The sequence below is a fragment of the Perissodus microlepis genome, chromosome 12, assembly GCF_051167445.1.
Source record: "Perissodus microlepis isolate ML-2025 ecotype Zambia chromosome 12, ASM5116744v1, whole genome shotgun sequence".
In the NCBI taxonomy this organism is placed as follows: domain Eukaryota; kingdom Metazoa; phylum Chordata; class Actinopteri; order Cichliformes; family Cichlidae; genus Perissodus; species Perissodus microlepis.
The window spans coordinates 12965843-12989310 of NC_140472.1; the positions used below are offsets into that span (position 1 = coordinate 12965843).

The 23468-nt window shown below is 42.0% G+C and overlaps 1 protein-coding gene across 2 annotated transcripts in view; it reads left to right on the forward strand.

Moving 5' to 3' along the window:
• Positions 1-23468, forward strand: part of hectd4 (HECT domain containing E3 ubiquitin protein ligase 4) — a 40197-nt gene that overhangs the window by 9919 nt on the left and 6810 nt on the right. For both annotated transcript variants that reach the window (XM_084945907.1, XM_084945908.1), the window contains exons 10-69: positions 32-145; positions 235-375; positions 459-694; positions 789-931; positions 1034-1104; positions 1201-1306; positions 1395-1515; positions 1625-1753; positions 2123-2247; positions 2617-2770; positions 2869-2972; positions 3116-3314; positions 3441-3560; positions 3646-3750; positions 3852-4015; positions 4168-4413; positions 4646-4838; positions 5245-5349; positions 5496-5588; positions 5666-5834; positions 6533-6668; positions 6761-6905; positions 7021-7187; positions 7371-7517; positions 7609-7793; positions 7918-8071; positions 9818-10098; positions 10228-10414; positions 10513-10594; positions 10713-10915; positions 11074-11209; positions 11296-11478; positions 11609-11773; positions 11859-12028; positions 12258-12373; positions 12468-12571; positions 12664-12825; positions 12988-13136; positions 13274-13353; positions 13648-13811; positions 13931-14168; positions 14280-14416; positions 14503-14629; positions 15072-15209; positions 15974-16110; positions 16195-16355; positions 16438-16619; positions 16712-16917; positions 17015-17145; positions 17278-17483; positions 17591-17770; positions 18122-19515; positions 19609-19816; positions 19890-20113; positions 20534-20679; positions 20771-20874; positions 21611-21734; positions 22361-22551; positions 22659-22805; positions 22904-23023. In XM_084945907.1, coding sequence (XP_084802033.1) covers positions 32-145; positions 235-375; positions 459-694; positions 789-931; positions 1034-1104; positions 1201-1306; positions 1395-1515; positions 1625-1753; positions 2123-2247; positions 2617-2770; positions 2869-2972; positions 3116-3314; positions 3441-3560; positions 3646-3750; positions 3852-4015; positions 4168-4413; positions 4646-4838; positions 5245-5349; positions 5496-5588; positions 5666-5834; positions 6533-6668; positions 6761-6905; positions 7021-7187; positions 7371-7517; positions 7609-7793; positions 7918-8071; positions 9818-10098; positions 10228-10414; positions 10513-10594; positions 10713-10915; positions 11074-11209; positions 11296-11478; positions 11609-11773; positions 11859-12028; positions 12258-12373; positions 12468-12571; positions 12664-12825; positions 12988-13136; positions 13274-13353; positions 13648-13811; positions 13931-14168; positions 14280-14416; positions 14503-14629; positions 15072-15209; positions 15974-16110; positions 16195-16355; positions 16438-16619; positions 16712-16917; positions 17015-17145; positions 17278-17483; positions 17591-17770; positions 18122-19515; positions 19609-19816; positions 19890-20113; positions 20534-20679; positions 20771-20874; positions 21611-21734; positions 22361-22551; positions 22659-22805; positions 22904-23023 — 10455 coding nt within the window. The remainder of the gene's footprint in view (positions 1-31; positions 146-234; positions 376-458; positions 695-788; positions 932-1033; positions 1105-1200; positions 1307-1394; positions 1516-1624; positions 1754-2122; positions 2248-2616; positions 2771-2868; positions 2973-3115; positions 3315-3440; positions 3561-3645; positions 3751-3851; positions 4016-4167; positions 4414-4645; positions 4839-5244; positions 5350-5495; positions 5589-5665; positions 5835-6532; positions 6669-6760; positions 6906-7020; positions 7188-7370; positions 7518-7608; positions 7794-7917; positions 8072-9817; positions 10099-10227; positions 10415-10512; positions 10595-10712; positions 10916-11073; positions 11210-11295; positions 11479-11608; positions 11774-11858; positions 12029-12257; positions 12374-12467; positions 12572-12663; positions 12826-12987; positions 13137-13273; positions 13354-13647; positions 13812-13930; positions 14169-14279; positions 14417-14502; positions 14630-15071; positions 15210-15973; positions 16111-16194; positions 16356-16437; positions 16620-16711; positions 16918-17014; positions 17146-17277; positions 17484-17590; positions 17771-18121; positions 19516-19608; positions 19817-19889; positions 20114-20533; positions 20680-20770; positions 20875-21610; positions 21735-22360; positions 22552-22658; positions 22806-22903; positions 23024-23468) is intronic.

The following is a 23468-nucleotide window of genomic DNA, read 5'->3' on the forward strand; positions in this document are numbered from 1 at the left end:
ATTAACTATAGCTCTTATGTTTTTCGTTCAGTTTTGGCCTCCAGTCTGGTCTTTAACCTGGCTGATGGTCAGTTCAGCAGTCGCGCAGACCTCATTGATGCTCCTGGCAGTTCTTTAGGCAGGGGAGCCCAGGTGGCAGGGCTAGGTGAGCTGAAAACTTGTCACATTTTACTTCTACTGACGTGCGGCAAATAGTCACGCACTACATAACTTTTACTTCTGCATTCTTTGAAGGAGCGTGTTATGATGCACTGAACAACTTGATCTGGACCTGCTCCAGTGATTACATAGATCAGTGGTGCAACCCCGGGAACCAAGCCTTTCATCATGTGTGCCATAGACTTGGTGTCAGCCACGTCATCAAAGAACCCAAAGGTAGGTGATGTAAACAACAAGTGGCTTGTTTTATAAGATTAAATCATAAAAGTGACAGATCTGCATAATTTGTCCTTTAACAGAGGAGACTGTGGCCACTGGCGAGGTGATCAACCAGCTGCTTCATCATGTAGGTGCTATGTGTATCCACCAGCTCAACTTGCTGGCAGCCAGCAGCAACAGTTTGCCCTTGGGGGCCTTACTGGGAAAACAACACCCCATTGAGGCCCGTCACTTCAGCAGCATCTGTGACATTATGGAAAAGGCCATGGTCAATGGTGACACCTGCATCATCCGCTGTATCTTAGTTGTGTTTCAGGTGATTTTTGGGTGCAGCTGAATTTTGCCAAAAAAACCTTTAGCATTTTCTGTGTGATTCTAACGTTGTTGTGTATATTTTCTACCATTTACAGGTAGTGTTTAGGTTTTTCAATCCTCAGTCAGAGCAGAATAGGGAGAGTGTGCGCCGTGCAGGACTCCTACTGTGGCAGCTGCTCATGGCTCCAGTGGACCAGATAGGAGCAGAAATTCAGAGAGAAGTCTGCTTGGCTATTAGGTAAGTTACAATTACTCAAAGACAGAAGTAATGGTTGGATTTGTGATCATGATTTCATTTTAATGAACTTTTTTTTTTTTTTTTTTTACCTCTTCTCTGTAGCTCAGGCCTCAATATCTTGTATCAGGGGGAGGCTGAACTCAACAAACTACTGAAACTGGTTCTAACCGAAGGTGATTGGCAGCTCAGGCTTTAATTTAAGTGACACCTCCTGTATTTTATTCTCATTATTTCTCACGTGGTGTATGTTTTTTACCTTTAATACTCAGGTGAAAGAAACAGTGGATTGTCTCAACTTCGGGATGTCATCCTTACAAATTTGGCAGAACAGTTGCAGAAGAATAGATTTGGAAGTGAAGAGGATGACCACTACAGGCAAGTGGCAGCCTTGTGGCAACAATACTATCTTTTCTCTTTAGATCTGTGTTTGTTTAAATTTGTGGAAATCTGTCTTCTTTTACAGATTGAATGATGAGCTGCTGCATTGTATCCTCAAGACTGTAGTCCGAGAATCCTGCCTCCTCATCACCAAATGTCAGACTGTCGCCCGAGATGACTTCCAGAAACTGCTCTCCACTGTGCCAGTATGAATATCAATTCAGCAGCACTTAAATGCCATCAATCCAGACTAAGATCACCATGGCTTGGAAGATTGCATTCATTCAAATTTACGATGGTTTCCCTTCTCTCTAGGTGGTCTCACCTAGTCTGCGCTACCTCATGGCTGTTCAGAACCACCTCCTCAGTAATACCATTCTTATCCGTCCGGATGATAGTGATGACAGTGACAATTCCCTACAAGGGGAAACAATGAAGGTACAGGTAAACATCCCCTTTAAATACCCCTACCTTTTTGAACGTGGAGTCTGTGTGTGTGTGTGTGTGTGTGTGTGTGTGTCAATGAGAGACCAACACACCAAATGAAGTAATGGCTTTTGAAGTTCTTTAAGGGTAATGCTGAAGAGTTTGTGCCCAGTGCAGTTTTTTGTGATGTCATTTATTATTTGTTGAAAAACAGTGTGTTCATACTCAAGGTTACTGATGACAGCAATGAAACAGAACAATCTAGAGTTTGTTTTTAATCTGTTGGCATGGAGTATGTATTAATAGTTACATATTGAGTGAATGTAATTACTGAAAATCTTGGAAGCAGTGTTACGTAAGTGTGGGCCTACTCTGTGTCATCCTCAGGAGCTGCAAAGCAGCATCCTGTCCTTAGCAACCAAAATCCTGGTGGGATGTGATGAAGTATTGGAAACCCTACAGCAGGTCACCACTGCTCTGATTAACAGCGACATAGCTGACAGAGAAACCAGGTGAACTTTTAAATACGTTTGCTTGATTCCTTTAAAATCTTCTTACCACTTATGTTGGAACATTGCACGAAGACATTTGAAGCCAGTTTGTATCACTGTAAGACCAGAATGTACCTGTCAGAAATTAAACTAGACATGAAATTCTCTTTGTTGGGTCTTGTGTACTATATCACCATGAAAGAAGATTTAACTAAACCTGATTAATGCTGATGTTGTTAAAACAAAATGGAACAGTGAGGGAGGTGGTATTTATTAGAGCAGGTTCTTAGAATCACTGTGCCAGACTTTCCTCTTCTCATCTTGTTTTTTTTTTTCTGCTAACAGCAAAACTAAAATTTTCACTTGTTTTTTTATCTTCATTTTGTTAAGGTTGAAAGGCTTGGAACAGATTACCAAGGCCACTATGCTTGGGCACCTGCTGCCGGTGTTGCTCACCTCTCTGATGCACCCAAACCTGCAGACCCTCACCCTCGCTGATGCCCTCATGCCTCAGTTGGTGCAGTTGGTGCTCTATACCAGCCAGGTCAGTTTTGTCAGTCAAGGAGGAGATGGTTCTTGTATATTTCCTTGAGTAGAAAAAGCAGCTGTTATTAAGTTGCTTTTTTCCACTCTGTTTTTCAGACTGCCTTGTTACTAAAGACTCAGTCTCCGCTTTTTACTGAAGAGTCTCTGCCTGCCGGTGGCTCTCTGGGCCAGGGAGCAAAGACATGCACTGCTGATGACAAGTGAGTTTTCTAGATTTCACCATAAGAATTAAGCCAGGGAGTGTGATTCTGCATAATAAATATTTTGAAGAGGTGATTTTCTTCATGGCACCGGCTGTGTCTTAAGCTCAATTTTTAAAATGACTAACTTATTTGTATCATAGAATTCTTGATGAACGTGAAGAGCCTGGCTTCCTGACAGGACTGAAGATTCCTGCTCCATGGGCTGCTGGGAAAACAGTAGAGACTGTGCATCCTGTAAGGGACAATTACAAATTCAAGGAGACCGTACACATCCCAGGAGCCCGGTGCCTGTACCTTCGCTTTGATTCTCGCTGCTCATCACAGTATGATTATGACAAGGTAATGACTCTTCCTGTGTACGAGCTGGAGACACAATCATACTTCACCTTTAGACATCTTTTTGTTCAGTTTCTGAAGAATGGTATTGTGGATTTTTTTAAACAAATACATTCTCTATTATTATAGTTGGTTATCTATGCCGGTCCCAACACCAATAGTCGTAAAGTAGCAGAGTATGGAGGAAACACTCTGGGTTATGGCAGTCGCAGTGTCCTGGGGACAGGATGGCCCAAAGACCTTGTGAAGGTAATAAAAGCAAGTATGAATTATTCATTCATAGATGTTCATAGATAGTTTGAAGAGCTACATTTTGCTCTGTGTTCTGCTTTAGGTTGAAGGAGACACAGTGACATTTTCTTTTGAGATGAGAAGTGGACGTGAACATAATACCCCTGATAAAGCCATGTGGGGGTTCTCCTGCACTGTCAGAGCTCAGGTAACAATTCAAATGTCGTCAACATCTCTCTCTATATAATTTTTTTTTTTTACTTTTTGAAGTAGTCTGAAGATCCTGTATATCTTTTTTTGTTTTTACAGGAGTCATCAGAAGATGTCTCTGGAGGTCTCCCCTTTCTGGCAGACCTTGCGCTGGGGCTGTCAGTGCTGGCCTGCTCAATGCTCCGCATTCTGTATAACGGGCCAGAGGTGACAAAAGAGGAGGAGGCTTGCCATGATTTGCTCTGCTCAAAGCTGCTGCAAAGGTAACGGAGCTAAAATAAAATGTGTCCCATTAATAGTAACTAAATGTGATGTCCTACATGTAAGGATTACTACATATTCTTCTTCGGTATCTAGTTGAGTCACAGCTGAGCTGCTAGCAGCCTAAAATGAGTAAAAAGAAATTTCCCTCTAGGTGTCAGTGGCAGGTGGAAGCAAATGGTGCCATCTCTCCAGCCCTCACGCCCAGTCCTTCACCTCTGCCACTCACTATTGAGGAGGATCGGGAGTTCACTTACCCAGCTGACGTGCTCATCCCACCTCCAGGCCTTATGCCAGGGACCTACTTTGACTTGCCCCGAATTCGCCTTCCTCCGGGCATCATGTCTAGGCTTCGAGAAGTGTCCGGAAGGGCTCGACCACAATTCCGCCCAAGCATAAAGTAAGAAATTAATTCTTTCAGTCTGACAGAGTATAGCATCTATATACTGTACATGGATTTGTCACTCTCCCTAAATGGTTGAGACAAACACCCTACAAATTTAGGGCTTCTGGTTTTTATATATTCTGAAGGAGAGTCAAGAGTCACAACAGAGTTGATATTAATATCAAGGGTTTTGTTCATGTTAATTCACTTCACAATCATTTTTAGCTTGTTCTTTGTTTTTTGTAAGGGAGGTGATAAGACCAGATGTTATGGAAGAGGTAATAGTATCTTGCGTGATCAAACATTTGAGCCTGGTGGATGCGCTTCAGTCACTCGTCAACTACCAATACCGCGAGGATCACACAGAGGAATATGACCTGCTCTGTAAGATCATGGCTGAGACCTTTAAGAAGATTAATGCTATGGAGCGGCAGCTGCAGGTAAGTTTATGCTGACCATCAAGGTTTTTTGAAAACAGTATTTTATCGATTAATTATGCTTGCAACAAGTGAAAGATATTGTTGTATTTTCAGTTTTTGTTCATGCTATTAAATAAGAGGTTAAGATTAGAATTCTTTATTTGAACAGTTTAATTTATTGGGTTAATTTATTAAGCCAATTTTTCCTCGGGATGAATAAAGTATTATCAATCAATAAATCAATCAATCAATCAATTGTTTAAGTTCAAATAAAGTTAATGTTAAAGAGTACCTACAAAAAAGAAATAAGAATATCTAATCTTTCTAAAAAGAAAGAGTACCTATAAATAAATAAACAGACAGACCTTAAGACAAAAAAGAGTGGAAGACTAATACTGTGTCTAATCATTTCCTGTGTTGCTTTCAGAGTGTAGCAGAATTGGAACAGAAATGGCAGAATGAGGTAGAGGAGGCCCAACAAGGAAAACTGGAGAACAACACGCCATTTTTTCATGACTACCACTTCTTTGAGGTAGACTGCCACAGATACACTAATTTCTGTAATCAACCAATGATAAGATCTCAGTTATTTAAGTCTGTTCTTTTTGTGTCTTTTTGGTTTTCTGTCTCTTGTTTTTTTTTCTTTTTTTGTTTGTTTGTTTTTTTTAACATCACCAGAACAAAATGAAGGAATTGGAATTACTCTGCTCACTGAAGGAGGTCCCACTTGATTTTAGTGATTTGGAAAATGTTGTCCTTGCTTTGAGGCAAGTATTAATTATGTAGCTCATTTACACTTTTACAGGTCAGTTCGTTTTCTAACAGTATTTATTTGCAATAACAGGGAGAAGTTCTTTCAGGAGGTGAACAGTAAACACATCAGAAGTAGCAGCCCTCTTGCTAAAACTAAAACTCTGGTGAAAAGTCTAATGAACCGCACTGAGCTACTGCTCCATGTCACCATCGCTCCACATTGCAGAAGTCTAACCAGCACACCTGCTGGCACACCAGGCCCAGGTAAATGCGTATCTGTTTGTCTGCCATCTTTTGTTACAGGTGTTGTTTCCAAGTGACGCTTTGCTGGTTAGCAGGACTGAAATCAAAGATTTCTTTCTTTGAACTGGTGGTTTTCAAATTTTTGTTGTGCCCAAGGCACATCAACGAGAGTATAACTTTTGATTATACTGTCAGACAAAGACACTTTCAGGCTATTTGAGTCGAGCATGTTATCAGAATTTTTTTTTTGCATGAGTGTTGACTGCACTAGCATATGCCTTACATGTATTACCTTTTCAAAGCTCTTCATACAATCTAACCAGCTGTCTTGCTGCCGCTGGTTCATACCCAGTGTGTGATGGCTTTTTATTATCCTTTGAAAATGAGTACATTCAAAGTACTGCACCTGAAATTTAATAAGTCACCCAGAAGTGTTTGTGAAGTATAATGCAGTAATAACATATGGTTATGCAACTCACTGACCACTATTTGGAAACCATGGCTTTAAATAGATGTTTTAGACCTGTGATTAAAATCATCTACGCTCCTGAAATATTAAGATTTAAGCATATGGCTACTGTTATGTAACTCAGACTTGGGATGTTTCTCCATTGGGAAAAAAAGCAAAGTTTTTATAGGTATCTGTGTTTCTGTGTAATTAGATGTCAGTAACTGTTAAAGTTTGATTTTCACCCAGTTCTTCTTCTGTTTTTTCTCAGCCTCTCAGTCTGTGTCTGATGCCAAGACAGTGATCCCCATGGTGAAGCAGCCAGTCTTCTTGCGTAGCATGTCTGCACCTTCTGACTTGGAGATGATTGCTAACCAAGACTTGGAGTTTACACATGCCCCACAAAGGTATTCTTCTGTCTGTATTAGATAAAAGGAATGCAAGTAACTTATAGGAATAAAGAGTGTTTGACTGTATTTGCAAACCTTTTTATCTTCAGAAGGCGACACCACCCTACTAGTCATCGCAGCAGCTCATTTACCCTGCTGCAGTCTTTGGCCATAGAGGACAGCCGAGACAAGCCAACATACAGTGTGCTGCTGGGACAACTCTTTGCCTTTATTGGAACTACACCTGATCAGGCTGTAGGTTTTTCACTCATGCCAGTGCTTTAAATTTATTGTTTGGCATAGATGCATTCAAATAAATGGATGGAATTCTGATTTGCATTAAGGTAATTTATAGCTCTTTTGTCTGTAGGTCTCAAGCAGTAGTTTCCTGTCTGCTGCGCAGACACGTTGGCGGCGAGGCAGCACACGAAAGCAGGCGCTTGTTCATATGAGGGAGTTGCTCACTGCTGCTGTTAGAGTTGGTGGGGTCACCCACCTAGTAGGACCTGTCACTATGGTACTGCAAGGTGGACCAAGGTAAGACTAGAGGAGGAACAGCAAATGTAAATTTGAGTGTACTCTGATTATGCACACTGATGAAATATAAGAATATATATATTCTTGTAGTTATGATTTTGAGCTGTCAGGTTAAACTATAAACAAACATTTGGAATTGTGTTTTTTTTTTTTTTACTTTTTGTTTGTGTGCCATCTGTGCAGGATTGAGGAGCTGACCTGTGGGGGAATGGTAGAGCAGGTGCAGGAGGCCTTTGGGGAGACCATGACGTCTGTAGTGTCACTATGTGCACGCTACCCAATTGCTTGTGCCAACAGTATTGGCTTACTTTGCACAATCCCTTACACCAGGCAAGCAAACCTATTTTAACTTATCTCGTCTAATATTCCTGCAATCAAGGCCTTGATTGCTTACCCTAATTTTTTACTTGTGTTATCATAGGAGTGAGGAGCAGTGCCTCGTTCGCAGTGGGCTGGTTCAGCTTATGGATAGCCTGTGCAGCTTAAGTGGGCAGAGGGAATGCAGTTCAAATGAAAAGCAGACCAAAAAACAGAAGGTGGCCACCATGGCTTGGGCAGCCTTTCAGGTGTTGGCCAACCGATGTATTGAGTGGGAGAAGGTGGAAGGTATGAAAAGTTTGTAGATACTTTGATCAAATTCCTAAAAGGCTTTTTTTTTTTCATGCTGTAAGATGAAATATTATGATTATTGTGATGATGGATTAACAGTCTTTGCTTTTACTCTTCAAAGGTGGATCTACAGATGCAGTTCATTCAGGTCTGGCAAGACAGGTATCCAGCCTGCTGACCAATCACCTGGCAAGAGCCACAGAATGCTGTGGGAATCAGGCAGCCGGCAATGATGCTTTACAGGATGTGCTCAGTCTGCTCAATGATCTTTCCAGGTAAAGTTTATTTCATGTAATTTTTCTGTGTGTTTTGGGTGTTCATGGTTAGCACTGTCATAATGTAGTAGCTAAAAGAAATGATGAGAAACCATGATGTGTAGAAACACTGAAAAACTTAAATTTATTTATCTTAGCTTTTGGTGGATCAAGATTTTTAGCATGGACATCTGCTGGATCATGGTGATTATAACTGGGATATAAAATGAGATAAAGACTGTAATAAATCTAATAAAATATAATAAAACTCATAATATATATTGAGGATATTAAAATGTAATTTATTTTTTCTTAGGGACAAAAGCAAAGTGAATAAATATTACTGATATACACAGAACTCTAAATATCACATTGCTATATTAGGGCACCAGTCTGCAGTGACTTATTAAGCCAGCTGCAATACCAGACACACCTGGGACTCGAAGCCAGTGACTGAGTAGTGCACTCTAATGGAACAGCTAGCGGTAACTCACGGTGCAGAGAGAAGCTGAGAAGCCACAGAAAGAGTTAATAACAAATCAGCAATTATACCAAGAATTAAGTCCTCAACAGTCAGCCTCCCTGCAGTTCTTGCAGTTCTACAGCATACTGTAATAACAGCCAAACAAGAGCATGTGAGAGACAGACAGAAAAAGACTCCGGTTCACTTGGTGGTTTTGTTTATCGAAGCGAGTCTCCAAGTGTGTGAAAGAAGTAGCTACAACAGTAGAAAAATGAATGCTGGTTAATAATGGTCACCTTACCTTAGATGATCTGAGGCTGAAATGTAGTAGTTACTGAAAGAGAGGAGAGGCATAAAAAACTGGTATTGAGACTGACTCTATAGCTATATTGGCTTTGGATTGTGCGCCATGTGTTATCATGTTTTTGTTTTTCTAACACTTTTTTTTTTTGGTTATTAATTATCACCTGTTTTTGTATATCGCAACACCGTAGGGCTGCACGATTAATCGTTAGAAAATCGCGATCTCAATTCATACTTATGTGCGATCTCATTTCCAAATGACAACGATTTAAAAAAAAAAAAAAAAGACGACAACGATTGTACCGCATTTTGATCCGGGACGTAATCTGCATGAAAACAAGCGCTCACTCTTCCTGCTCAACAAATGACAAGGGCGGTGCCTTATACCACGTGATACAGAAGCTGGCTGCTAAAATTGGCAGGGGAAAAAACAACGGAGAGCACGCCAGGGATGACGAGAAAGTGACTGGAGAAAATCCATCCCGGTCAACCACCCAAACATCAATAACGGGAACCTTATACAGCGCTTCCCTATACCCATCGAACTCCCGCAGGCACAAAGAAATTACGGAGGCTATTACTTATCACCGACTCCCATCAACCATGTGCAAAACGAGGGATTTAGGAAAACGATCAACACCCTAGACAAACGCTACACAGTGCCGTCCCGCAACTATTTTTCTATTGTTGCACTACCTGCTCTATACACGCAGTGTCGAGCAACGGTGGAGACGGAATTTCAAGCAGTACAACATTTTGCAGCAACCACAAAACGTGAGACATTTGTTGTTTTTATGTTTATTTATTGTTTTTATGTTCAGTCTCAACTGTTACGAAGTTGATGTGCAGTTAATAAGCACTATAAATATTTATACTGGAAAAGAAAATCGTGAGAGAATCGTGATCTCAATTCTAAGCAAAAAAATCGTGATTCTCATTTTATGCAAAATCGTGCAGCCCTACAACACCGACAATTCATACAGTGTATGTTTATGTTTTAGGAGCCACATAGGGAAAGCCATCCTGAGCCAGCCAGCTTGTGTCTCCAAGCTCTTGTCTCTTCTGCTCGACCAGAGGCCCTCACCAAAGCTAGTACTTATCATCCTGCAGCTGTGTCGTGCTGCCCTGCCGCTCATGAGTGTGGAGGACTGCGGTAATGTGGCTCTGCCCTCGTGGAGCTACTCCATTAACACGTTAGATGCTGAGCAACAAGATGCCAATGATCCAGCCTCGCGCATTGCTGCCTTGCTGCTAGCCAAGCTGGCAGACTATGTAGTACCAGGTTTGTCTCTCTTACCTAGAACCTCTAAATGCTGTCCACCATCTGAATAAAGGCAAAAATGGTAAAGCTACTATACTGGATGGTTATAAAATTGTCTTCTCCTTCTTATTCCTATATTCTATTTGCCAGGCTGTCAGACTCTTCTCTCACCCAGCTCCTCTGAGCCAGACACAAGTCTCTCTCGTGCCAGTTCGAAAGGAGCTCTCAAGTCTGATGATGTTGGGGAGGAGGGAGAGGCAGTTGATGGCAAGCTTTCGATTTTTATCCACAAGAGAGAGGACCAGTCATCTCATGAGGTTTTACAGCCACTCCTTAGGTATGATTTCACCTCATATCTTTGTTTTGGGTTTACATTTGCAAGCTTACTCTGGGTGTTTCTGACTTTACTGTTTCTCCACTCTTTACAAAATGTAGCAGCTCTGAGGGGCGTCCCTTTCGACTGGGCACTGGAGCAAACATGGAAAAAGTTGTAAAGATGGACAGAGACATGACAAAGGTAACTTAAAAGTAACTAAACCAGAACCATAAAGTGCCTGTTTTTTTGTGGGGGGGGGGGGGGGGGTTTTCTTTGTAACTGCCATCTTTATCTCTGTCCTGTTTTAAATGTTATTTAGAGTGGATGCTGTGAGGTGATTACAGAAGAAGCATCTGCTGCCCTGAGGAAAGCCAACAAGTGGGCCCAGTCTGGTCTGATAGTGAGCGTTGGTCCACCTGTGGAGACTTTAGCCCAAGAGACTGCTGGGGGCATTACTGCTGGCGACAAGAAGAAAACTGCTCAGACTGCTGTTTGCAGAGACAGGAATGCTGAGTTGGCCAGGTGCTGTTTCTGTGATTTAGACATTTTATACAAAAGTAAATCATTTAATATTTGCAGTCATATTTGCAAGTGGATACTGCCAGGTTGTAGGTGTATGTGGCAGATACATATTCTGATCTTTGGTTGTAACATTTCTTCTTAAAATCTGCCTTAATTAGGTCAGACCCGGTACGCCCATTTATCAGTGGCCATGTTGCCAACAGCATGGCTGCAGAGGTCATAGCCCTGCTTCATAGTCTGCTCACTGCTCCTGAGTCCAACACTGCTCAGATCTGGACAAGCACTGCTGAGAAAGTAAAGCATTATCCTGTTTCTTACCTCCATATCAATGATTATACTTGATATTGTTTGCCGATAGTGTTTCCCTGGCTGTTTTGCAGGTTCTCTCCCGGGCGCTAATGTTTATCCCTCAGCTGGGCAAGTATGCTGAGAGTATTCTGGAGAACGGCAGCAGCAGTGGCAGAAAACTGGCTAAACTGCAGGCCATTGGCAGACAGGCTGTTGCTGCACTCTGTGCTCTTGGAGGCTTTAAAGAAACTATCAAGATTGGTTCTGAGGTTCAGGTTAGTTCATATATCAAAGATACCACACATTATTATTGCATATATTTATCAAGATGGTGTGATCCAATCCATTGAAACCACTGAAAAATGAACTACTGTCATTTTTTATCGTGCTTCCTTTGCTCTGCAGGTGGTAGGTAAGGGAGTGCTGGGGAGTGTGGGTATAGTTATGTCTATAAATGAGCAGGAGGGCATCGCTACTGTGAAGTTTCCGTCTTGCGAGTATAGGAAAGCTTGCAAAGCTTCAGATATCCTGACAGTACCAATATCACGCCTCTGCACTCCCAGATCTGAGGTAAGAATTCCAACATAAGGTTATGTACAGTTCTTATTATAGGAAGTGGCAATCTGATTGTCACTTTTGGCTCTCCCCACAACAGGCTCTTCCTCTCTATAAGCTGTCAATCACAGAGAAGGTGGTACAAGCTGTGCAGTCTATGCTTCTGCCACAGGAGGGCAGTCTCTCTATTCACACTTCTTTACCAGCTACTGGAGATGGCTCCAGCCCGGTAATGGCTGCAGTGCGCTTGCTGGCTGAAATCAGAACTAGGTGAGTAAATAGTAATGCAGGTAACCTTGTGCATTTTGTCTGATTGGTCAGGTCTGTGTCAAAATATCTTGGGGTTTGAATTTGGAATCAACTTTTGAACTTTTTAGTCTGAGTCTCATACTTGCATTATAAGGGGAAACTATCTTATATTTAAAATGTAAACCCCTTCAGACTGGAGCATCATTATGTGATATGATGTGATGTTGTTGTTTTTGTTTGTTTATGTCAGGGCGTGTCTGGTGATGGCCCAACTTCTAGAGGACAGCTCCTTCTGTGAAGAGTTCATTCAGCAGTGTCCGGCTGCTGTTGAGGTTCTCAACCTGGTTGCCCAGGAGTGCAGCCCTGGTGAGCATATACAGATATGTCATCAGCTGGTACTTCTCAGCACCATACCAGTTTAGCAACTGTGTGTCTGACACATTTCTGTCATCTTGTGCAGGAGAGCGCCTTGGCATGGTTGAAGCTCAATGTGAGAGAGTAAGAATGCTGTATCGGGACTGTGCTCGTCCACCACCTCCACCACTGCAGACGGACAGACGTCAGGTAGGGGCTCCTAAATACATAGACAAATACATACATTGAGGTTTTTTCGGGCTCCTTCTGTCTTTTCACCTTTGATCTGCTTGTCTTAACAGCCAAAGGAGATTACTTGGTGTCCATCCAGAGTTTTCCCTCCAGTCCGTGCCTGCATGTTTTCATCCCGTCTGACCTCTGTCACCTTCTTGGCTGATCCAAGTGCTGGAGGAGGGCTTCCCAGAGGCACTTTCATCTACGCAACCTCTCCCGTACCAGTTCAGGTGGGCACATCAGAGGAATCCACTCCTGCAGTATTTTAGTTTGTTTGAACAAATATCAACGAATATCAATGAAATATAATTATTCACTTATAATTTATTTATTTATAATTATTTACTTGGAGCCTGTCCATAGTTTAAACTTTTCTATCTTTGTCCTTGCAGGCACCATCGTTTTACTGGGAGATAGAAATTGTCTCCTATGGAGACTCAGAGGAGGACAGTGGGCCAATTGTGTCTTTTGGTTTTGCACCTGAAGCAGAGAAAAGGGATGGAGCGTGGACCAACCCTGTTGGCACATGTTTGTTCCATAAGTATGTAGCTATTAAAGCGAAGATACTCCCTTTGTATTTCCTCTGCTCTGTTTCTCTTACTTGATTGCTGACTGCTTTACTCTTTTTTTGTCATGCTGTCTCTGTGTGCTTGTCTCCTCTCTGTCTGTGTGTGTCAGTAATGGTAGGGCAGTGCATTATAATGGCTCCAGTCTGCTGCAATGGAAGAGTGTCAGGCTGGATGTGGCTCTACTTCCTGGTGAGACAGTAGCCAAAATATCTTTCTTTCCATATTCAAACGATCATTTCTTTTGTTTGATTTACACGGCTTGGAAATCCATACGGCAGTCTGTTATGGATTTGAAATAAACGTTTTACATGCAATGTTGCTTACCAGGCTGCTCTTTCAAAAAGCTGATAGAAAAGCATATCTTGCTTTCTTAACTTAATCTAACTTGAGCTGTTTCCTATGTTAGCATGTTTTAAAATGTGTCATGACCTGTTCACATCAAGCCATTACTGAGATGTGGATGTTCCATCTGCATGAACACAGGTGATGTAGCTGGAATTGGATGGGAGCGTTCTGAGGGCACTCCACCTCCACCTGGTCAGGCCCCTAAAGGCAGGGTTTATTTTACCTATTGTGGTCAGCGGCTTAGTCCCATTCTTGACGATGTAGCTGGTGGAATGTGGCCCCTGGTACACATTCAAAAGAAGGTGGGTTTCTGCTAAAAAAAAAGGGCTCATTTATATTTGAACTGCTCTAGGAAAATGTACTGGATTATTTATATGCATGTATATATTTATATATTGACTTTCTCTATATTCCTTTGCAGAACTCAAAGATACGTGCCAACTTTGGAAGCCGGCCTTTTGCATTTGCTGAAGGCCAAGCACACAGAAATGCTGCTGACTTGTGTGTAGACCTTGCAGAAGAAATCAGTGCAAATTTTGAAGCACTGCCCTTTGCTATGGCCTCAGACAGCGATAATGATGCAGGCGCTAGTGTTACTTCGGACTCTGGTTCTCATGGACCCCCTTGTCGGATTGCAGCTGTTGCAGTTGCTCAGCAGCGTATGTCTCTTTCTTTCATCTCACATTCCTTTTCAATAATTTTTTTTCTTCCTTGTCAATTTGTATTTTTGCCTCATAGCCTAGTAACCTTTGAATATTTGGCTTTTGCAGAGTACAACAGTGACCAGTCCTGCCTTTATAAGGTGGAGCTGAGCTATGAGAATCTGGTCACCTCTGGACCTGACCCACATCCTCCCCCTATTGCTGATGATGAGAGTGATGATGAGGATGATGATGATGTTCCAAGAGTAAGAAAAGTCTGCAATGCTCAAAATTGTGTTGGAAAAAGTTTTAAGCTTAAGTATTTCATGACTGAATTTTGATTTGACTTCAGGAGGACCACTATGCCCTTCTGGTGAAGGCATGGGAGACAAAAGTGTTCCCCACAATTCGTAGACGGTTCCGTAACGAGGCTGAGAGGAAATCGGGCCTGGACCAAATCAAAGGAGCTCTGCAGCTGGGTAAATAACTTATATTACAACATGGCCAAAAAAATCTTGCGTGCCACTGCAGCTTTCCATGACAATAAACACTTAACCTGTGCTGCTTTAGCTTTATGAGCCTTAAGATGTTTTTGGAAATTAAATGGAGCGTTAATTGCGTCTAAAAGTCAAAATAATGTCATAATAGGAAGAACGTTTTGTAATGAATAGAATCATACATGTTTATTTAACCGCCTTAAGGTTTATTGCTGATAATTTAGGTTCACTCATAGAACAAGGAATTAAGCATCAAATCAAATCAGACCTCAGTTTTAATACTACATGCTTTAATGTGCTTCATGATTTGATGATGGGATTCTTGTCATCAACCCTCATTAAATAGATGTCTGAAGTTATAAAATTAATCACTTACCAGACTGTCTACCTGTATGTAGAGCTGAGACGCTGTTTCTGGTTTCAGGTATGGTTGACATTGCGAGGCAGACAGTGGAATTTCTGTATGAAGAGAATGGTGGCATTCCTCGAGATCTCTACCTCCCAACTATTGAGGATATCAAGGATGAGGCCAACAAGTTCACTATCGACAAAGTCCGCAAAGGTATGAAAGGAAATAACATTATTTCATGAAGCACACAAAACAAAGTCTCTAGACATCTGTACTAATATTGCACATAGTTACTTTTCACTTGCTGCCACTAGGCTTGAATGACCTTATTGTAATTTCCAGTGGGGAAAAAAATCAAATGTATATACAGTGGTCCCTCGTTTATCACAGGAGTTACGTTCTAAAAATAACCCGTGATAGGTGAAGTCTGCAAAGTACCCACCTTTATTTTTTACAGTTATTATAGATGTTTTAAGACTGTAAAACCCCGCACTACACACTTTATACACTTTTCTCAGACAGGCATGAACATCGTCACACTTTTCTCTCTTGTTTAAACACTCTCAAAGTTCAAACCATAGAATGAAACCAAAGGAACCTGCAGGTGCCTTTGATGGTGCAAAACATTTCATCGACATTGTTGCGTTTGTTGGTGAGAACTTACAAACATACAGTGCAGCACTTCAGAGTCACACTGCTAGCGTTTGAAGATTTATGTAAATTTGACAAGCTGAACGCATTCTGTACTATACAGGAGACACGGCATGAGATTGATTGACAGTGGTCTACAGCCAATCAGGACACAAACACAATGTGCTGTTAAAAAAAAAAAAAAAAAAAAAGCATGCAAAATTGCACAAAAAAATCCACAAAACAGCGAGGCCAGGAAAGGTGAACTGCATTATAGCGAGGGACCACTGTAATATGATGTGATGTCATTTAAATGATCCTCGTGGTGATGTACTGTTTCAACACAGGCTTGACTGTGGTCATCCGATGTCCTGACAGCAACAATACCAACAGCACAACAGGGGGAACAGCACTGCCGAAATTTGCCATCAGGGGCATGTTAAAAACTTTTGGTTTGCATGGTGTTGTGCTGGATGTGGACTCTGTAAGTATACTCATTTACCATTATAAGCGTTTTCTATCTTAACAACAAAGATGCTGATGAACAAACTGTGTTTGCTTTGTTAAGGTGAATGAACTGGTACAGGTGGAGACATACCTGCGTAGTGAGGGTGTGCTTGTCAGGTACTGGTATCCTATTGAAATGCTGGAACGCCCACCTGCTGGATCTCGCCGTACTGCGGCTAATGGCTTGGTCTCATTAGACAGTAGCAACATTCAGATTCACAGGTAACATGTGAATCCAATGAGGATAAATATGACACGTCTACATGCTGCACAGAATCATTCATGCAGCTCTGCTTTATTTTAGGGAACTTCTTCGCTGTGAGAGTGCACTGGCCAGATTATACTGCCGCATGGCCTTGCTCAACATCTTTGCCCCCAAGAATCCGCACACCTTCACTCGTCTCTTCCATATACCTGCTATCCGTGACATCACCTTGGAACACTTGCAGCTTCTATCTAACCAGCTGCTGGCTCCACCCCTCCCTGGTGAGTGTGGCTATACGATATTATAATGAAACACCTTAATACCATGTGCATATTCTATTAGTGGTAAATGTGACAATTTTTTCTTCCTGCAGATGGCACGATCAGTTCAAGTTCTGTTCTGCTGGCTCAGTCAGTATTGCACAACCTTGAGGGCCAAAGTTGCTCCCCCACAGACCTGTTTTACCAGGGCAACGCTCAGCCAATCCGGGAGTGGTTGACAGTGGCCATCACCCGTGCCTTGCATCAAGGAGAAGAAAGCTTACTTGAGCTTACAAAGCAGATATGCTGCTTTCTACAGGTCTGTTCTGCCAATCTGTTATTAATTTAATACATGTATCTCAGGGTGCATGTTTACAAGCTGTTACAACTCTTACAATTGGGGTGATTCTTGACAGAATGCACCAGAGCAGTTTACATCTGAGGAGTTCCCAGTGTCAGAATCCAAAGTAAGCATGGATGTCAGCTTTCCAGGAGCTGCATTTGTGATCGTGTCCTGCAAAGAAAGCCAGCTAGGCTGTCGTAAAGAGTGAGTCATGGTGGTTTATTAAATAACAGCTTTAATTTAAAAAAAAAAAAAAAAAAAACATAGGAGAGAAAACTTAAAAACAAAATCAAATTGATAGCAAAAATGACATCTTAATCTTTTCTACTCCATTAGTTCAAGTCTGTACAAGGCCCCTTGGGCTCGAGTCATGGTGTATGGCCTGGGTCACAAGGTGCGGAGAAATGGCCAGCTGAATCTGATGGAGGCTGTGTGTTATCCTCTGGATGCCTCACCTACCAACACAGGCCTTACTCCCCCACCCACCACCAATCAATATCCCTCTGTTATGATCCCTACTGATAAAGTGCACATCAAGCTTGGTTAGTATCTAATTCCAAAGGGAATTTATATACGCTGCTTTAGCTGTTTTGTGAATAAACTCTGTACCCATTAAATGTAATGAAGTATCCCTTTGTCTTAATTGTAGGGGTGTCCCCCCCTCCTGGTGCTGTGCTGGTGTTGCACTCCTTGCCACTGGAGTTTCCATTAGCCATGGCATTTGCTGAACAGCTGCTAACATGGAAGCTGGGAGAGAGCAGTGAACGATCAGAGGATGAGCTGGACACAGTTCCCTCATCTGTGCTGCTACAAGTGGTAGAACTACTTGGTAGGAGGAATATCCATTGTGACACCATTTAATGTGCATGTTGTATTTCATTGCCATATTTCTGTATCCCTGTCGTATAGCAGTTGTAGTATTACATTAAACACACAAATGTAGATTTCACCCATTAAATCCTAAATTGTGAGATTTCAAAAAAGCTTTTTTTTTTTGGATATTTAGTTTTAAATTTTTATTATTCATTTTAATGTCCTTTTAGTTAGAAGTAACAACTCAAAGCTTACGAACCTTGTACTTAAAGGGCATACCACTTCATCCATAAGTCACGAGACATTTAGGTGCATAAAGATTTCCCAAGATCCCAATTTTGATTATTTTCTTGGTCGTTGTTCTTAGGTGGTTTGGTTTGGACAACTGATCTGGCTCCCTCCATCAAAGAACTCATCTTTCACTTGTTAGCGGAACTTTTGCGGAAGATCCACCAATTGGAGCAGCGCAAGAGCCCTGCTGGTCTTTCAAGTTCAATTGCTCTTTTGCTTAACCCCTGCCTCGCAGTGCTCATGGCCCTGCAGACAGAACTCCGAAAGCTCTACGACCGGGAAACTCAGGGATGGACTGCTGGAGGGGCTGGAGCAGGGGGGTCCTCATCCGGAGGCATTGCATTGGCCCTGGGTGCGGAGCAGAGTCGATTCTCCACATACTTTCATGCCCTGATGGAAGTGTGTCTGGCTGTAGCAGAGGTGACACTTCCTCTCAATGTTGGCGGCTCTTCAGTGGGAGCGCTGTCCTCCACCAGTGCCCCTAACCTTAGTGATTCTTCTTCATCCTCATCATCATCCCCAGGCCAGACACCGCAGAGCCCCAGTTTGCTATCAAAGCGTAAGAAGGTGAAGATGAAGCGTGAGAGAGCAGCAGCTGCAGTGGCAGCAGTGTCTGGTAAACGGGGAAGTGGAGGTGCAAGGCTGTCAGAGAGTGACAGTGCCCTGCTGAACATGGCAGGTAGTAAACCTGAGGACATGCTGTGGTTCCACCGCTGCCTTACTCTGCTGATGATCTTACGACACCTTGCCAACAAGGACCCACAGGGCTTAAGCGTAACCAGCGATGCAGTAACGGACGCCTGCCAGGCTCTGGTTGGACCCACTGCTCACAGTCGCCTGCTGGTGCTCTCAGGTATTCCCACGCACCTGGAGGAGGCTGTTGTCCGTAATGCTATCCGAAGGGCTTGCAACGCACATGGGGGGCTCTTTAAAGATGAAGTCTTCATTCCTCTCCAGGAGGAGGACCCCAAGAAAAAACCTGGGACTGGTGTTGCAAGCCCTCAGGATGGTAAAGTGTGTCCTGAACCTGAGCGCCCCTTTGCAAACAACGGAGGTCCCGAGAGTCCCGACAGCTCCAGTAGTGTAACTCCAGCTATGAGTGTGAGTGCTTCAGCTTCTACCAGCCAGACCTCTATCTGCAGCTCCTCTCAGGGGGTCTCCCGCACTGCCAGTGAACTTTCCGTCGATCAGGAGCTTTTAGCTGTCCCACCTCTCACTCCTGCGGCTGCAGCTTCTGCCGTTACATACCCCCAGCAGGGACTCCAAGAGTCACAGACAGTTTCTAGTCAGGAGAGTCTAGATACCTCCCTGTGTAGCACAGGGAGTCTTGGGAGTCTCGGCAGCTTAGGGGAACCTGTCGACAGTGCAGAAACACCATCCGCGTCAGATGGGGGCTCTATGCACACAGTCACCTCATTAGAGAGCAATGCAGTCATGGCCAGACCCATCAAGGGTTACGCTGTCATTGAGGTGAGCTGATTCAAATCGTTATTATTCCATCTGATTGATTTTGTGCTTAAGATGTTGAAAATGTGAGGAAAATTTCTCTTTTGGTGACTATAGGTGCGTTCTCGAGCCAAAGTGGAAAAAATTCGTGCCAGTCTTTTCAACAGCAGTGACCTGATTGGCTTGTCCAGCCTGGAAGGTGAAGAAGAACTAATGGAGCTGACCAATGAGGAGATCCTCACGGCTTCCAGTGTTAACCAAAGCCTGTTTGATACACAGGGAAGCTCTGCCCTTGAAGACTACTTCTTGGAGAAAACAATCAAAGGTTGTCACTTAACTACAATCACATATTTGCTGCTTTTAGTTTTCTTACTTAATTAAAATTCTTCTGTTTGAAGGTGACAAGCTTGTACCTGGAGCCCGAGATGTCCTCACAGATATTTTTAAGAGCTGTGTCCACTCGGAGCAGATGCTCAGCCTCACGCCAGCCAAGCCCGTTAAAGTGTCTGACATTTACCTCAGCAAGGAGCAGATCAACTCTCAGACACCAGGCAACCTACTGCATACTTTCTTCACCAATGTTCGACCTCCCAAGAAAGTACTTGAGGACCAACTTACTCAGGTATGAAACAAGTGCTCAACAGTAAACTTGTGAATTCTTTGATATAGTTAAATCAAAAATTTGTTAGTCAAATGGCTGGCTCAGTTTTAGTTTGGACTGTCACCTCACAGAGAGAAGGCCCTGAGTTTGAATTAAATCAGGACCTTTTCTGTGTGGAGTTGGTATGTTCTCCCCGTGTCAGCGTGGTTCTCTTCAGGTTCTCTGATTCCTCCCACAGTTCAAAGACATTGAATTAGTGGGGCCAGGTTAAATGCCCCTGACCTGAATTCGAAAAATCGAAGAAAATGGATAGATGGATTACTATAATTTAAAAAATAATAATAATAATTTAACTGTAATTTAATTTAATTGACCTTTTTGTTTTAAAACAACTTTTCAACTTTTGTACACAACAACTTACAAAATGTTTTATTTTTTTAGATTCTAAGAAAGTATGGCACTCCTAAGCCAAATAAGAACAAGTACAGCAAGGCAGGAAAAGAGCAGCATCAAGGCAAGGTAGTAAGCACCAAGAGGCCCATCACCAAACCTCCCACTAAGGAAAAGTCTGTGCTTAACAGTGTCAGGTACGTCACTCACTTCTTGAACGGTAACTACATGTATAGAGGCATAAACACACTGCCATGATAACTGAATTAAAATGTGCTCATCTCTCAGAACCGCACTGAGTGAGAAGAAAACAGTGCTAAAGCCGAAATCTCCTGAGAAATCCAGACCTGAAGAAAAAGATGTGGAAAAATCTCCTGCTAAGAAAACCGAAGGTTTGTAATAAACACTCCCACTTTGACTCCACACATCTATGAATTTTTAGCTAACACAAAGATTTGCAAAGGATTAAAACAACCTTTGAATTAACTACCTAACTACCACAGAACTAAATGTGTGGTGAAGAAATATTCACATTCCTAAGCTGTGAACTTATCCAGGCTTATCCATGAGTTTCAAATGTTCCTTCGCAAGTAAAAGTGAAATAAAAACAAAGGACACGTACAAGTGAAAATATTTGTGCTGTGTCATGAGATAAACCTGATGGAAATTGAACATCAAAATGATAGCAGTTTCATTTTTGCTTTTTTTTTTTTCCATAGTTGCGTCATTTCATGAGGGCACCCAAAACCAGACACGAGACACTTTGTCATATGTCAAAATCATTAAAAGCAATGTTTTGCGCGGGTGTTTTGTTTTGTTTTGTTAGTATCTTAATAAACCTTTTCATTAAGTTTCATCTGAAAACTAATTAACAGCTGAAACTGTAGAGAAGAAAAAGTATAATATTTGTATCTGAATTGTAGGAAAGTAGGATGAAGCAGCACAACATTGAAATTAATGTAAATAGGTTACCAGAGAATTTAAGACATCCACACAATTGCATTTAAAGGCACTTTTGTCTGTTGACACACCGCCAGTCCATTATCATAAAAGTGAGAATTTTCCATATCAGTAGCTGATCCATGTATTTGTAAATGAAATGCAGCCTGCTGTGAATGGTTTCTTTAGTCCCAGAGGAGAAGTACTTGACACTAGAAGGCTTCCATAAATTTGCTGTTGACCGAGCCAAGCAGGACATCCGCAGTGTCTGGAGGGCAATTTTGGCTTGTGGTTATGATCTTCACTTTGAGAGGTGAGATTTGAACACCCTTGTTTGAATACACACACACACACACACACACACACACACACACACACACACACACACACACACATTCAACAAACTTAACATGTTGTCAGTTTTCTTTTGTTTTAAGTAATTCTGCCCTAATTAGCAGTTTTTAACCTTTATAAAAACAATAATAAATGCATATATTATGTCTTATTACTAACTGCAAAGATGGTGCTATATGTAGAATTTCTAGTGGGGGAAAAAAGCTTCATAAGCCTTATTTTGGGGCAAAGTCCCATTTTTATCAGAGTCGACTGATTCTACAGATGTAGTAAACATTTTGGTGATTATTTAAACTGAAGGTTTTTTGGTTGTTTTGTTTTTTTTCTTTCTATCAAAAATAACTGCCCACAGATATTTCTATATGGCTGCTGAGTTTCTGCTTGCCTTTAAGAAGGCGAGTGTGTGAGTTGTTTCATGTCTTTTTTTTTTTTTTTCCCTGGTTTGGCAGTTGATTGGCTCTTAGGGATCAGTTTGTATTAAGGATTCTTTGAGTGTCTTGTCTCTATCTGATAATGTTTCTGCTCTTTAATGTTTTTAATGAGCTCAGAGCTCTTTATTTAAGAACTCCCGTGCTCCTCTGCCAGGTGCACCTGTATAGACACTCGCCATGCACAGAAGGCTTGTAGAAAGTGGAGCTTAGAAATGGATGTGGCATTGGTACAGTACATCAACAGACTGTGCCGTCACCTGGCTATCACACCATCCCGGTTGCACCCCCATGAAGTCTACCTGGACCCCAGTGATGCTGCTGATCCTCGTGTGTCCTGCTTGCTCAGTATGTAAACTGCCAGCACTTTTAGAGTTCCACTGAAAAGTTTGAAACCTCAGGGGTTTTTTTTGTCAGCTATACATAACTTTTTGTATAAATGTCAATGTTTTCAGATGTGCCTGTGGAGAGTTTACGCCTACGCTTTGCTTTGCTGCAATCCCTCAACAACAGCCTGGAGAGTTTCTTCCTGCCGTTGGTGGAACTGAGACAAACACATACGTATCAAAACAGCATTGCAGCTCTGTTGAGTGAGGCCAAAGGTGAGCGGGATCTGAGCACACATCTCGCGTTGTAGTTTGTGTAACCTATCTGGAAAGCTTGCTTTGTTGAAATGACTCACCGCTTGTTCTATTTGCAGGCCTAATCTTTTATGACACTAAAGTCACTGTGATGAACAGAGTACTGAATGCCACAGTGCAGCGGACAGCTGACCATGCCGCTCCAGAGATTACACTGGACCCTCTAGAGATTGTGGGAGGTGGGTATTCCTTTCACTGGTTCACGTTTTTTAGTTTTTCCAAGTTCAATATCACTTCAAAACGGAGCATTAGGGCCACATTAAGAAAAAATTATTATTGATCATTTTGAGAAAAAAATGTAGAAATGTGGAGATTAAAATATTTTCAAGGCAAATTGCCACAGCTGCTATATCCTCTATATAATGGCTTGTGTAGCTAAGTTAGTGAAATTATATTTCAAAATCGGTTTTAGTTACAAGAAAATGATTTCTCTTTTAGCATATAAACAGAGTGTGGTAATAAGGATCTTGAAACGATGGTGCAGAAAGCAACATCTGGTCAGAAGGAAAAAAAACCACAAACTTTGAAGAGCGTGTATATTGTATCACAAGATACAGTCCCACTGCGCAAGTGACATCGGAGTGTTGTCTTTTATATGTTATATGTTTGATCCACTGAAGGGGT